The 15153-nt window shown below is 35.2% G+C and overlaps 1 protein-coding gene across 6 annotated transcripts; it reads left to right on the top strand.

Moving 5' to 3' along the window:
- Window positions 1-1234: 1234 nt before the first annotated feature.
- LOC101267704 (intracellular protein transport protein USO1) lies at window positions 1235-13889 on the top strand. Of its 6 annotated transcripts, XM_026031038.2 has the most exons (14): window positions 1425-1630; window positions 2676-2831; window positions 2986-4590; window positions 5442-5642; window positions 6282-6590; window positions 7466-7777; window positions 9267-9560; window positions 10522-11014; window positions 11101-11259; window positions 11377-11556; window positions 11779-11973; window positions 12371-12469; window positions 12544-13128; window positions 13215-13889. In XM_026031038.2, exons 2-14 carry the CDS (start codon window positions 2824-2826, stop codon window positions 13569-13571), a joined length of 4797 nt encoding a protein of 1598 aa, XP_025886823.1. In that variant the 5' UTR covers window positions 1425-1630; window positions 2676-2823; the 3' UTR covers window positions 13572-13889. The 6 variants fall into 6 exon arrangements, with proteins under 6 accessions (XP_004238887.1, XP_069153869.1, XP_069153870.1 ...); XM_004238839.5 differs by lacking the exon at window positions 2676-2831 and having other exon boundaries at window positions 1235-1630; XM_026031039.2 differs by lacking the exon at window positions 5442-5642.
- Window positions 13890-15153: the final 1264 nt, after the last annotated feature.

Genomic DNA, 15153 nt, shown 5'->3' with positions numbered 1-15153 from the left:
TAATTTCTTTGATAATTGATGTTTAATTAATCTAATATAAGACATTTTTCTACTCCTAAATTATATCATCCCATCAAGTTTTCCATATGTGGAAAAAAGAAAAAAGAAATTATTAAATTCTGAGAAAATTTAATCCTTGATTAATAAAAATGTGTGTTTTATTTCTTTAGGTAAGAGAGATATTACACTAGGACGACTATTTTAGAACTATGTTCTCTTTAATTTTTGAGTATCAATTGAAATTTAATAATTAAGTGTAGCTTAATAACACTAATATATTTTATATAATTTTACAAGCAGGTATAAATTTTGAGAAGAGTACTGTATATGCAAATCTGATTTCTACCCTGATAGATAGAAAAATTGTTTTCAATAGATTTTCGATTCAAATAAAAATATTATAAAGTAATTTAGAAAAATGATATAACATCGAAATAAAGAAATTCAAAATAAAATGCTAAAAAGGAACCATTACGACAAAATTATAGGATAATAATAGTACAAAAAGTATTAAATAGTATAACATAATCAAAATAACAAAGTAATACCATGACTACTAGTATACTGGAAAAAAGTGTGACAACGTATTTAATTAATCATACTAGCTCATATTTTCAGTAACTTTCTATTTAATTATGCTTTTATACAAATTTACTAGAAAATTATATTGGTCATTAGTTATTAATGCTCTAGATTAGGTAAATCTTTGAATACTTTTGACTTTTTAATAAAAATTCACAAATGATCACGGATGAGGAGTATTTTTGTCTTTTTCAACTAAAATTAACAATTTATCTTTTAGAAGGCAGAAGATTTGATGATATTTTCTTCCCTTTTCCTAGGCCAATTTCTTGTTTTTTTACTTAAAAAAAGGAGAAAAAAGAGTTAAAATGGTGGGTAATGTATTTTTTTTCTAAATATAATGAGGTTTAATAGAGATAGTACTAATACATGTTTGAAACCCTTACCATCAAACCGAATAGTGATAACAAACTATTTCAACATAACTAATTTCGATATTACTTATTTCAAACGTTACTCATACACTCTATTTAATGCTATTTTTATAAACGCGGCAAACAACCTCGTACTAGTCGTAGATCCAATTTGATCTATTACATATTTTTATACTAAAAAAATCGAAAACACTCTCAAATCTACCCCATCTAAATCAATTATACATGCATTATAAGAAAAAGCCAAATATACCCCTATCCGTGTGTTCCTATATAGATCCAGACTCTTCTACGCTCTGCCAAACAATCCCTTAATCTTCGTAGATCAAATAATAAATTTATAAATTTTTAGTACTTGAAAAGTCGAAAACACCCTTACATCTACCCACCTAGATCAATTATAGAGAAGGTCCAAAATGCCCTTACATCCATGTTCCTATTTAGATCCAGAATTTCTTCAATTTATGAGATTTACAACTTGGACTTATTTTTTCGGTTAAACCTCAACGGGACTGAACACATACAATTTCATTATTCCCAAATTCTCTTTTCTTCTTCAAATTCATGCATCACAACAACAACGCACAGTGAGTTACAGATCGGATTAAGCGCTTACGGCGGAATACGGCGGTGCTGAACAACATTGCCGCTTGACGCTTTCATTCTCTCACAAGGTGAACTTTTTTTTGTTGTTTTTGTTTTTTTGTGATTTCGTTGAGGTTTTGATCCGGTACATCGATCTGAGTTTAATTCAGTTGAAGTGAATGTGAATGTATCAGAAATCGCGTTTTCTGATGTTGAATTTGGTACATGCATTGTTTTACTCAGTTGTCGGTGTAGTTTTTTTTGTGTTTGAACTGGTGGAGATTGGTGATCCGTGTGTATGTGTGTTCAGTTATGATCTGTGTTTTTTGAAGTTGATGCGAGAGGTGAATTGGATTTAATTTTAGCATTTCCTTTGCTTTAAGAGTGAAAACTAGTGATTTTTTTGGGTAAATTATGTGTTGCTGGCGTGGTGGAAAAGCCTAATTCGCTGTGAATTGGATCATGAAATTGGAAGATGTGATTTAAAGTTAATGGAATTGGTTAGAAGTCCGATTTTGACATGAAAGAGTTGTATAATTTTTAGATGTCAATTTAGCAGGAAATGAAAGTTCTAGGAGATGGTCGAGTAGAATTATTTAGTAAATGTAGTTTCTTTTTGTTGTTGTGTGTGATCTCAGTTCTCAGATGTATATATGTATGATTCATGCTTTGTGAAGTTGACGCTAGAGTTTAATTGGAGTCAGTTTTAGTATTTCATTTGCTATAGGTGTGAAGAAGAGTGAACTTTTGGTAAGTCATGTGTTGCTGGTGCCGCAGAAAAGGATACTCCATTGTGAATTTGATCATGGAATTGAAAGACATGATTTTAAGTTAATAGCATTGGTTCGAAGTTCAACTTCGACATGTAAGAGTTATATAATTTAACATACCAATTAGGGGTAAAAGAAGGCTCCAGGAGATGGTCTAAGTAGCATGTTTAGTAGATGTGTTTTTATTGATTATCTTGTTCTTTTTGTTTTTGTTGTTGTGTGTGATCTCAGATCAGTTTACTTATGATCTGTGCTTTATGAAGTTGATGCGAAAGGTCAATTTTGGATTTAATTTTAATATTTCATTTGTTTTAGGTGTGAAAAAGATTTAATATTTTGTAAATCATTGTTGTTGGCGCCGCAGGAACATCCATTTTACTATGAATTTGATCATGAAATTGTAACCTGTAAGATCCAATTTTAATTTTACACTGGGGTGAATCAATTGAGACAGCGAAAGAAGCCAAAGGAAACCTTTGTCAAGTGCATCTAAGCATTTCTTGTACCTGGGGATGCCCTGGTTATTTAGCTCATTCAGTCTCTCTCACTTACTTTTATTTATAATCTTTCATTTTTTCTTCTGTATCTTTAACTTTGTTGATGGTTTTACATCTGGGATTGGTTATTCTGGGGGATAAAAGGATTTAAGCCTAACATAATTGTTGTGGTTGTAGGATGTCTGTTGATGGGGAGTTTGCCAATGGCTCATCCATCTTAACTGATGAAAAATTGCCCGAAGTGGCGAATCCAGCTATTGCATGTGAAATTGCATCTAGCAGTGGCACTGCTGTGTCTACAAAAGAAATTTTGAACTGCCCTGCTGATAAGGGTCAAATGGAACATAATCCAGCCTCAGAGATAACAGGCATTGAAGAAATGAGTGGCAAATCCGGTGGTTCAGAAAAAGGAAATGATGACGAAAAATTAAGAAACATAAGTGCAGAAGCTGCAAACACAGGATGCAGTGGAGAGAAGATACAATGTGACCAAAGTGTAAAGACTGAAAATGCAGACACTGACGGTGATCAAGGGGAACTGAGCATGGTCGCTGAAATCAAAGGGGTGAATGAAAGAGGAGGTGATTTTGATGGCGGTGTTAATTTGATATGTGAAGAAAGTGCAAATGCTGATAAGGTAGAGAGCAACGGCCAAAAGGTATGTAGCACAGAGATTAAAGCCGTTGAAGAAATTATGGGTGAATCTAATGGTTCATGGAAAAATGATAAGAGCGTGGATGCGGAAAAAGGGGATATCAACAATTCAATGGATATCGACCCTGTTACTGAGACAATGGTAAGCATGGAAGGAATGAGAGGTGAATCTACTGGCCCACACAGAAGTAATGATGGCAGAAGATTAAGTGAAGAAAGTGCAGATATTGAAAAGCTAGAGAGCAATGGCCAGAGGAAACCTATCACTGTGACAGAAATTAAAGCCGTTGAAGAAATTAGCGGTGAATCGAATGGTTCAAGTAAAAATGATAAGAGTGTGGATGATGGAAAGGGGGGTATCAACAGTTCAATGGCTATCAACCCTGTTACTGAGACAGTACGCATGGAAGAAACAAGAGGTGAATCTAGTGGCCCTCACAGAAGCAACGATAACAAAAGATTAAATGAAGAAAGTGCAGGAGCTGAAAAAGTAGTCAGCAGTGAAGACAAGTCATTATCTGACCAACTTGAGAATGCTGGAAGTGAAGACAGTAAAAAACAATTGGCACCCAACATGATCACAAAAATCAAAGGCATCAGTGAAATAGGAGGTAATTCCAACTGTGATGTCAAATTAGTCCGTGAAGGAAGTGTGGATGCTGTGAAGATAGAGATCAATGGCCAAAGGGCACCTAGCACTGTAACAGAGATTGGAGAAATTAGGTCTGAATCTAATGGTTCAAGTAAAATTGATGAGAGAGCAGATGCTGAAAAGGCCAGTGGCAACAATTCAATGGCTACCAAAATTGTTACTGAGATTAGTGCATTAGAAGGTCAGTCTAATGGTGCAGAGAAAATTAACATTATTTCTGAAATCACTGGAATGGATGTTGAGTCTAATGGTGCAGAGGAAATAGGTAATGATGAATTAGTACACCAAGAGAGCACAAACATTGAAAAAGCGGAAAGCCAAGGTCAAAAGATTTCCCATATCGTAAGCGAAATCAAAGAAATTGAAGACATAGAAGGTGAATCTGATGTCGCAAACAAAAGGACTGATGGAAACTCAACGTCTGAAGATAGAAAGGATGATGAAGTGGCGAATAATAGCACTCCAGTTCATAAAGGGTGTGTTCCTAACAATCTAAATGCTATAATTTCTCCTGTATCCTTCTTTTGGTATGACTTATTGAAAGCAGTCTCCAGACCTGCTCCCCCTCCCCCACACAAAAGGACCAAAAATATTTTCTTCGAACTTTTTTGTAAGTGATTAATTAGACTTAATGTTGTTGATAAGTATAGTTGTGAGCAGACTTATATGAGCACAAAAACATCTGTTCCCTTTGCTTCTAAAGAGAGATCTGTGGTCCAATTAAAAAGAACATTGTTCATATCAATACCTTTACTTTTTTTTTGCTCTGCCATGATTCTAGTAGATATGCAACTGTAACCTACGTCCTTATGTTTTATTATGAAGAATTCATATGTTCTCTCTTCTCTGTCATGAACACAATATTTGTCTGATTCATTTCTGATTTCTTAGTGAGAGGTTTCATAGTCTGCAGACAGATAATTATGGTTCGATACTCAATCACATTTTCTATTAAGAGACTTATAAGTGGAGGGAGGCAGAATGAATATGCGACGTTCCTATTTATGTTTCTTCCTTGACGATCATATGCTATTGGATATATGTGACTTATATCTTATCTTGCAATTAGTGGCGGCATTGTTTTCATAATAGAAATGTATATGGATCAGTATCACTTGAAATATAGACTTGATGTTTGTTTAGCAACTTGATATTCGGAGTGCATTGATTTTCATCTTTCCAAATTGAGTTAAGATATAAACTGATTAACCAACTTGAAGGGCTTCATGTCAATTTGTCCGACTGCTGTAGAAGTGATTCTATTTACTAGGAAAACATAGTGATTCTGAATTTTCCCATGTCTCTTCTATTTTCTGCTCCTTTGCAGCATTGATGCTGTCACATCTGGAAAGGAGAGCGTGAATAGCTTGCATGATGATGTTCAAAACGTGTGCAATACAGTCTTCGACACTAAAAGCAATGATGAAATTGGAAGTAAATTTGATGGTGACAATATAGATGACAAAGCGGTGCACGAAAGAGATGAGGATTCCGAAAGATTGCGTTTTGATAGTCTAGCTAGTGAAGGGTGAGTTCCGAACTTCTGAAGTTCCACTCTGCCCTTTGTTAAGGATTAGACAGTTAACCTGAAATATATGCAACCACACTTTGGATGGAAGGAAATTAATTCCCTTTGGATTTAATGTGTACGGACTCTGTTTGTTATTAGACGTAAAGATTGAAATCCAAGGTAACTTAAGGTGAGACCTGGACTGCGTCAAGTATAGATATAGCTTCTATGTGTTAGCAGTTAATGAGAAAACTCAATTTAAATTGATTATTCCAATCAGTGTTCTTCCCTGAAGACAAAATATTTTCTCCTCGCTGAAGCGAAGTTCTTCTAGAATTTCGACATGACACGCACCCAAGGATGTTACCATGCCTAGAATAGCTCATTGAAAACCAGTCTTCAAATCTTGGAGGAGGCAAACTGTGTCTTTAGTCTGGTTCCTTGTCACTCTTGTCGTATACCTAAATCTAAGCTCTAGCACTCCTTCCAAGAGTTGGGTCCTGCACTGTTAATTAACTTTGGTTGCCCTTATCAAATGGTTATGAAGTTAGGAATATGTTATCTTGCTGCTTTTACTATCTTGCAATCATCTATGCTTTACCTAATTGGTAGATTTCTGGATAGTTATCTGAAGATTTGATTGTATTATGACTGTAGGATGTCCAGTGATGCTGAACTTTCACATGGCCCCTCTGTTTTGGCTGATGCAAGGTTGTCTGAAGTAGATACTTCTTTTACTTCGTTCAGCAGAGATATGTCTAGCAATGATGCTGTTGCATTGGGAAATGAAGCTACTGATAGCCGTATTTCTCATGGTCAAAGTCCAGCGGATATGGTTCAAGAGATCATTGGTAAAGCAGTAGGAAGTGAATCTAATGATGTGGACAGAAGTAGCAATGACAAATTGATGTGTGAAGACTTTGAGGATGACAAAAGTTTCAACTACAGTAGTCCAGCTGCTGAAGGGTGAGTATATGGATTTTTAAAAATTGACTTTGTTTGCTTCAATCGTACTATATGGTGAGGATCGAAACTCGCCAAATAAAGAAACATCTTTATAGAATAAACCTTTCTGGTTCGATGGTGACTTGAGGTATATAAGCTAGTAAGTAAATTCTTTCCTCTTTTTCTGCTCGGAACAGTCCGTCTCATGCAAGTAGAAGTGTTAACTAACAAATTGAATATGTTGTTTATCTGTAGTCATGCAACTTAAAGTCTTTAATGCATGTATACATATGGTATATATATATGATTGATGTGCAAAGTAATTATGTTCAGATTGGTGAATGAGTATATTTAATGATGGGCTGTTACATGTCAAATTAGACATGAACAAAGTAGAAAAAGGCAAGTTTGAAAATAATAACAGCCCAAAACCAAAAAAAGAGAAGAGAAACAGTCTTCTTGTCTCTTGGGTTTGGTGAATTTGATTGTTTCTGCAAGGAAGAATGCAATCAAGGGTGAGTGTGCATTGTTCCTGTGTGTATACGTAGATAGGTTAATGCGGTAAGTGCATTTACTAGCACATTGTCACACAATTAAAGCTTGAGGCCATCCCTCGTCTGTGATGAATAATTCACATAGACTATAGCCCAAGGCTCTGAGGTAACAAAAATTTCCCACAATCCTAGTTGAGTAAGAAAAGAAGCAAAATTTTGGATTGCAATTCAATCTCTGAATTCTCAACTTATTCCCAGTTTAATTGGCAGATAAATGTATTGTGTTCTAGTTAATGCTCTTTGAAGAAGAATCCACTCTTGCTTGTTTAAAATTGTCTTCATTTTCAAATAGTTGTTTAGAGTGAAAAAACTCAAGTCGTTTACTTAGCTCCTCTGATGTAGGATGTCTTGTAATGCTGAGTTTTCCCAAGGCCTATCTACTTCTGTTGATTCCAAAATTTCTGAAGTGGGTAATTATTGTGCTTCAAATACTGAAGACGTGTGTAGCAACGACACTGGCGGGGCTGAAAATGAAGATTTGAATAGCTCTACTGATGACCCCCAACTGCCGGGACCTAACTTGATCAGAGACGGTAGTGGAGTTGAAAATTTGGAAGGTGAATTAAATGGTGGTGATAACAGTATAAACAAGGAAATACTTAACAAAAAATGTGAGGATCCGGAAAAATCAAACAACAATTCAGATAACGTGCGGTACGTTTTGAACTATCTAAACCTATATTATTTAAGCAATTAAGGATATAAATCTATGCAGATAGAAGAGGCTATCCTAGTGTCACTTGTACCTCTCTAGGTGATATTGTTATTCCTCTTTTTGCTATCTTATCTGTTCCTCTGATTTGAATAGGAAAATTTCAAAATGGAATGTCTGTTTCTTGTGCCTTTCATCCAAACTTTTAATAACCTCAATCTTTGTGGATAACTAAGTTGATCTCTTGGTCTCTCCTGAATATTTAAACTTTCAATTGCTCTCAAGTTCCACTTTTAATTTTAATACACGGGCTAAATTGGTCTTTCTACCATATTCCACTCTCCAAATCCCAAAAGCTATTGAATATTGTGATACTTTTGCCATTGGACTAACTATTCTGTCATTTCGTCAAGACAAATAAGGGGGATTCTATCATTAGCTGTTACCTCTAAGAAAAAAGTGTGGCTTCTATAAACCCAAGAGCTATTATTTGCAAAAGGGCTGCAATAGGTTCCCTATCAGTTACAGAAGTAATTCATTTAGTTATGAAACCCGTATGGGTATCTCCTATGTCTTCTATTTTTAATAAAGAAATATTGGTTTTTTGAAATTATTTAGCAGTTTATATTTGTTAAAAAAGATAAAATTGATTATTTTCAACTGTATCCGCTCACTCTAGTGTCCCTGCATTAGTTTTGAATATTAATGAGGTGGCGTGACGTATATGTTAGCTGGAATCTTCATGATTTAGATATAAACCTTTGTTTTCTAGTTAGTCAAGCCAAGTATCCTGTTGGAATAAGAAATTTGTTTATCGCTTATTCTTTTTTATTCTTCACTTATATTTAAAAAACAAGTATGGGTGGTTACACAGGCAATTATGGTTGATATATTGAATAGTTCCTCTTGTTCAAAATGTGAGAACACATAGATCACTGGTATAATATTAGTTGTCGCAAGGATGTTCTTTTATTGATCGGCTTATAATGATTCATCTATTTTTGTGGATAAATGTTTTTTCTTTTGGAGAACTCAATGTGCTTTAATTGTATTATAAGCTTTTACCATTTTCTTAATGCAATCATATCTTTTGACAAATAGGTACTGTCCTTGTGCCCACAATATAGTGTTCTTATATCAAACCAATTATTCACATTAATATTGTAAATTTTCCACTTCTTAATCTGAGGAGTTTTGCTCCTATTAGTCACTTTTCATTTCACTGGAAGTTTTACTTATATTTATAATTAGGTTCCTATATAGGGAAGATTTCTTTAGTCTTATGATCTCATTCTATTCTATTTCCTTTTATGATTTGGTGGTTGATGCTAATGAGTTGTTGGATTTGTTATGTCTGGAATACAATCATTTGTTAGTTTATCATGTTATCTTGTTGCTTTTGTTTGTAATTTTGTCATTTTTTAGTATATCAGAATTTGCCTTGTTGTATTGACACGATTAAGTAAGCTGTTTGTTATTCTTGTCTTCTAGGGTGCATAGTGATGCTGAATTTTCTATCGATCAGTCTGTTTTAGCTGATGTGAAATTGTGCAAAGCTGGAAATTCTTCTGCTTCAAGCATTAAAGATGAGTGCCGCGATGTTGTATGTGGAAGTACTTTGAATGACCCCATTCGTGAATGTAAAATGGTGCCCGATATGGCTACGGAGTTCAGTGACATTAAGAAGGAAGGTGAATCTAGTGTTGCGGACCAAACCAGCGATGACAAATTCATACATGAAAGTGTGGATGCTGAAAAACCACCGAGCATAAGTATTGATGAAAGGTAAAAGCACCTGACAAAATCTGTATACTTAGCAGAGGATTTCCCTCAGAAAGCAAATATAATCACCCTTTGCTTAGTAAACTATCTGGAAGGAAAGCCAAATGTTTTCGGTTTCACAGTACCTTCCATTTTTTATGTGTTTGGCAATCAAGAAACTTAATCCTACTTATATCCATGTGGGGAAGTTCAGATTAATTAGATATGACATGGTTGCTGTTCTAAAAACTTGCATAGTTTGATGAATCATTTATTTCCTTGAGAAAGCTAATTAATCCTGTTTGGCTGGTGGGGATCTATTTCGAAAAAGCAAACTGTTTGTTGTCACCCCCTTTCCTGTTTTCCATGTCCACTCGAAGAATGTTTATCTTAATTACTTATCAAACAAGAAATTTATGTCCATGTGTGGTATAAATTTGAGTTGATTGAATTTTTGAGTCAAGCATGGTTCTGGAATAAATGTTTTGAGTCATTAAAAATAGAACTCATAGCTCTTCTCAAAAAATTAAAATAAATAGAAAAAGTTTTCGTAAAAATAAAACTTCTGCAGTTCTAGTGATTTTGGTAAAAAATGTTCATCAGCTACTCAACCAGTGTTCCTCTCAGGAGAGGAAATGTGTTTCTCATGCTTGTGAACTTCTTTTCCCCTGAGTTTTGTGGTTGAAATAGTTGATGCTCTGAGCACTTATCAAATGGTCGTGGCAGCAATGTCAGTCATGATTTCAGTGGTTAATTTTGCTGCACCACATTAAGGTAGACTAACAATGTACTTTTAGCTGCCTTTCTTACCTTTTAGTTTTCAGTGATGAAGGTAAAGTTCTTACTTTTAGTGTTGTTAACTGCATTAGTTTTAAGTTTTACTTTTATCTGCTTGCTTACTTACATTTCTTTTAATATGTGTGATATTCTTAACTGATGGGTTGTTGATCAAGGTCAGAAAATTTCATATGATCTCTGATTGTAGGATGTCTTGCAATGATGAAAGTAGCCAGGATCAGGCTACTATTGCTGATTTAGAGTTATCTGAAGCGGGAAATACTTCAAGCGGTAGAGATGTTTCTAGCTTTGATGCTATGACATTGGAAAATGAGACTTTGACTTGTCCAATTGAAATTGATCAAGAGTCAGCCAACACGAGCATAGAGATCGCAGGCAGTGAAGAAATGACAGGTGGTTCAGACAGGAGTAATGATGACGAACTTAAATGTGAACAAAGTGGGAATGCTGAAATTTCAAAGACTAACGAAGTGTTGGCCTCTTCGGCTGAATGTTCCTCTGTGGATGTTGCTGCTGTAAAGGATATAAATCAGATTGCAGCAAAGGGATTTTACTTCCTGATCAGGATGCCAAGATTTGATGATGAAAAGATTCGAGAATGCATCAAAGTTGCCGAGCAAAATGTTGATGAGAAGACACAGCAAAGGGATGCATTTAGACAAAAAATCAGAAATAAAAGAGTGTGTCTCCTATATTCAATATATTTTAATCTCTTTATCGGGGCTTTTTCATAAACCTAAGTAGGAAATGTTTTTTTAACGAGCAGGCCAATTGCCAAACCCATGGTACTGAATTTGAAGCTGCCAAAGCTCAAGAGAGAGATGCTAGAAAGCAAGTCAGGACAAAGCGTGCAGATATCTCGTCACTTCAAGATATAATTGATAAAGCAAAGAACGCAGTTGCCGTTACTGAGATTGATAATAGGGTATGGATTTGTGACAATGTCTCGCTTCTGTTCTGGAAAAAAATTCTAATCAGAAACTGGAGTGTTTTGTTTCGTCTATGAATTTGTTTTTTATGTTGCCTGATCTATGACCTGCAGATTTGTAATATGGAGCACATTATTGGACATGAAACTGTACCTCTAAAGGAGGAAAAGCTTCTAATTCGTGAAATCAAGCAACTGAAGCAGCTTCGTGGACAGCTTTCCTCTAACATTGGCAGCCAGGATGAAGTGCAGAAGTCTCTGGATGAGAGAGAAGTAAACGAAGAGCGATTGAGGGTGGGCCCACTAAGATGCTTTAATATTCCTCTGAATACAACCTTCTGCTTATCATAATTATAATCGATTGTTATCAACTGGTGTCATTAACAATGTTCATTCAAGCGTAATTTTGAATGCTCGGCAGCAGCACTTATTCGAACATGCTGTCACTTTTTGATACTTTGTGTTGTGATTTTCTTTTCTTTTTAATTTCCTTAACTTGGAGCCAAATGTGTGCAGGCCTTGAAGAAAGAGCTTGATAGCCTCAAAGTCAAGGTCTCAAAAGCTGAAACAATTGCGATGGCAGCTAGCCGAAAATTTGAAGATGAGAGTCGAAAGCTCAAAGAATTGCAAGCACAGTTTAAAGCTGCAGATGATGTTCGCCAAGAAGCATATGAAGAATTGCGGAATTTAAAAAAGGGACTGTATGAGAAGGTTTGTAATCACATCCGAGTATTGAACCCTAAACTGTTATAATCTGTTCTCCTTTTGAAGATTCCTTACTCGCTCTCCTGCCTTCTATTGATAGAAAACTTATTTCTACAGTTTTTACTTCACGATACAGCCTCAAAACATTTTCCCTTCCCAAATTATTTGTACACTGGGTTAGTCTGTCTTACAAATGCTTGAAGCTGGCGGACTTCTGAATTTTTTTCTTTCTTTATTAGTTTTGTTGGTTAGTAAAAGTCTCTAGTCCTGTCATTTATTTATTTTATTTTCTATGGTTGCATAATTTTAGAGGCTGGTTAATTAACTGTTCAACTAAAGCCAAAAATCATGTTTGACTGAGAAAATTCTACTGGATCTCATCTCATAATGCCTGAACATGCAGAATATTCATTTCCGGACATACAAGGATGAAGCGACTTTGGCTAGTGATCATGCCCGAAAGAGAGAAATGGAGACTCTTAATCATCTCTGTGTGGATCAGGTTGGTCAGCACCTTCACTGTCTATCTTCCAGAGATATTTCATGCTCGCTTGTGCCTAATTTTTACTCTGTCAGGTTGAAAGGTACATGGATCTTTGGAACAAGAATGATGAGTTCAGAAAAGATTACATCAGGTGTAATACAAGGAGTACAGTAAGGAGATTTGGGACCTTGGATGGTCGTTCACTTGGTCCTGATGAGGAGCCAGCTGTTCTTCCCAGTTACCGGTTGGAAAGAGTTAATAGGATGGTATCTAGTGTAGATAAAGTTAGTAGTATGTCACAACGTCCGGTCTCTCAGCTAGTAAAACAAGTAGTAGTTCTTAAGGATGAAATTAATGATGACAGTATTGTTGTGCCAGCAGCCGAAGGTATGAAACAGGTTGAGAAAACGAAAGAGGCTCGCAAACCAATTCAAAGAGAGAGTACGGTTGAGGAGCCAAAAGAGGCCGAGCCTGTGCAAACTGCTGAGGAGCTAGAGGCTGCTAGAAAGGAGGAGGAACTGAGAAAGCGTGAGGAAGAAGCAAGGTTGAAAGAGCAACGACGGTTGGAAGAGATTGCAAAGGCTAAGGAGGCATTAGAAAGGAAAAAACGCAATGCAGAGAAGGCCCAACTGAGAGCTGAAATGCGAGCCCAGAAGGAAGAAGAGCAGAGACTCAAGGTAAATCTTCAGCTCTTTCAAAGCAGATCGTTTTTTCTCAATAAATTATGGTTTTATAGTTTTAAATCATATCTTGTTTAATACAGGAGAAGGAGAAAAAACTGCGGAAAAGGGAAAGGAAGAAGGGCTCCGTAGGTGAAACACAGAGCGAAACTAATGATGGTGAAGCTGCTTTGATTTCTACCAGCCTAAGAGAAACTGTCAAGGAGCCCGATGCTACTGAGAATTCTCAAACACTCACTAGGAGAAAACAGAAATCGTCTCAATATACAAAACAGATGAAGACTAAATCCATTCCTCCCCCTCCTCGTATCAAAGGTAAAAGGAAATGGCAGCAGTGGCTTTGGTTATTTCTTTCTTGCGCAGTCGTCATTGCTCTGTTCTTCCTAGGAAATATTGGCTTCTTCTCCCATCTGAAGCCACCAAAAAACCCTGCATATTAGGGTCATTACCTTGTTAGATCTGGCTTGGAGTAAAGACTACAGGTTTGTTTTATATCTTACAGATGAAGTGAGGAGAGAGACCATTCTTTCGTTCTATATATATACATAATATATGTTGGTTCATCATAGATTTGAACATTTGGTTCTTAGTAGAGTGAGCAGATGTTTTTAAGCAACATAGAACATAATATTGGTATTTATTACTTTACTACAAAAAAAAAAAAACCCCGATACTTAATAATCCTATTGTTTTTATTGTGTTTAATGGTAAAGTATTATCCAATATGTAGTCGAGGGTCGACTAGTTTTTCAATATTATTATTACCTGTTGTTTCCTTTGTGTGAGTTACCACGGTGTTTGTCATTGCTATTATTATCTTTACTTGAATCTCTATCTTGTGATTCACAAGGTAGGGGCAAGGTTGCGCATACGATATCTTCACTAGGCCCCACTTGCGGGATTACACGGTATGTTAGTTGTTATTTTATCATTCAATGCCACTTGTTAAAATTCATTTCTCTTTATTTTGTTTCATACTTCGCCCAATGTGTTATAGTACTCATAATAACAAAATGAGTTAACTACTTGCACACATTTTGTCTAGCTTAACCATGTTAATGTCACACAAGCTCGATCAACGGTTAGACATGGTTTAGAAACTTGTGTTTGATCTAGTTGACGTGTCTAGATGAAAATTTAGAATAGGAGAGTTGTGACGTGATTATTCATAACTATCATCGAATGATTTTAGTACATATGGAATGAGATCGGGTGTTTTCACGTCTCGCCTCACTCGGATTGAGATATGGCTAAAATCTCATGGTAGCGTAAGTTAAGATGTAGCTAAAGTCTTCCTACCGTACGTTACACTCAAAAGGTCTCTCGAGAGTCTAGTCTCCTATTGTACTCATCAAATGATATTCAAACGAAATACTCTTTTCGGCCTTAATCAATCTATCTATATATTTACTACCCCTAGTTGTAATCAATATATACAACCAATAATTTTGCTTATTCAATGATTTAAAAAATATTTGATTTGTCTAGTGAGTAGTGACCCTTTCATCTTTCATTTTTTTGTTGATAAATGTCCATTTCATTCTAATGAACATAAACATCCAATAAAATATTATATGACAATCTTTAATAGGGGATACAGTTATGAATAAAAAAATTGCAAGTTTTGAAATGGAGAGAAGTTGATATAAAGAAGAATACAAATCACACATCACAGAGATTCACACTTTTTTTTATACTATAAGATCAATTTATTTTTTTTAATTATAAAATCATTATACAGCAAATCACCTTGTCAATATATAATAATCAACTTGGCATCTTCATACCATTGCTGGACCAGATTGTGTTGTTTTTTGTGAAAATTCACGTGCGTTTAGATTCTTTTCAATTTTCAATTTATTATATTCTATATTCTTTTAGAAAATAAAAGTTTCTTTATAAACAAATTTTTTTTTTGTGGCTCTACTCACGCAAGAAAAAACATTTTTCTAATTTTCAATATACCATCTTTTAAAAGGTAAAAATTATTTCTAACAAAATCCAAACCGCGTATGACCAAAA

This window comes from Solanum lycopersicum, chromosome 5, assembly GCF_036512215.1.
Source record: "Solanum lycopersicum chromosome 5, SLM_r2.1".
Lineage (NCBI taxonomy): Eukaryota > Viridiplantae > Streptophyta > Magnoliopsida > Solanales > Solanaceae > Solanum > Solanum lycopersicum.
Note: the sequence above shows the minus strand (reverse complement) of the source record. Positions and strands in the feature narration are given on the sequence as shown.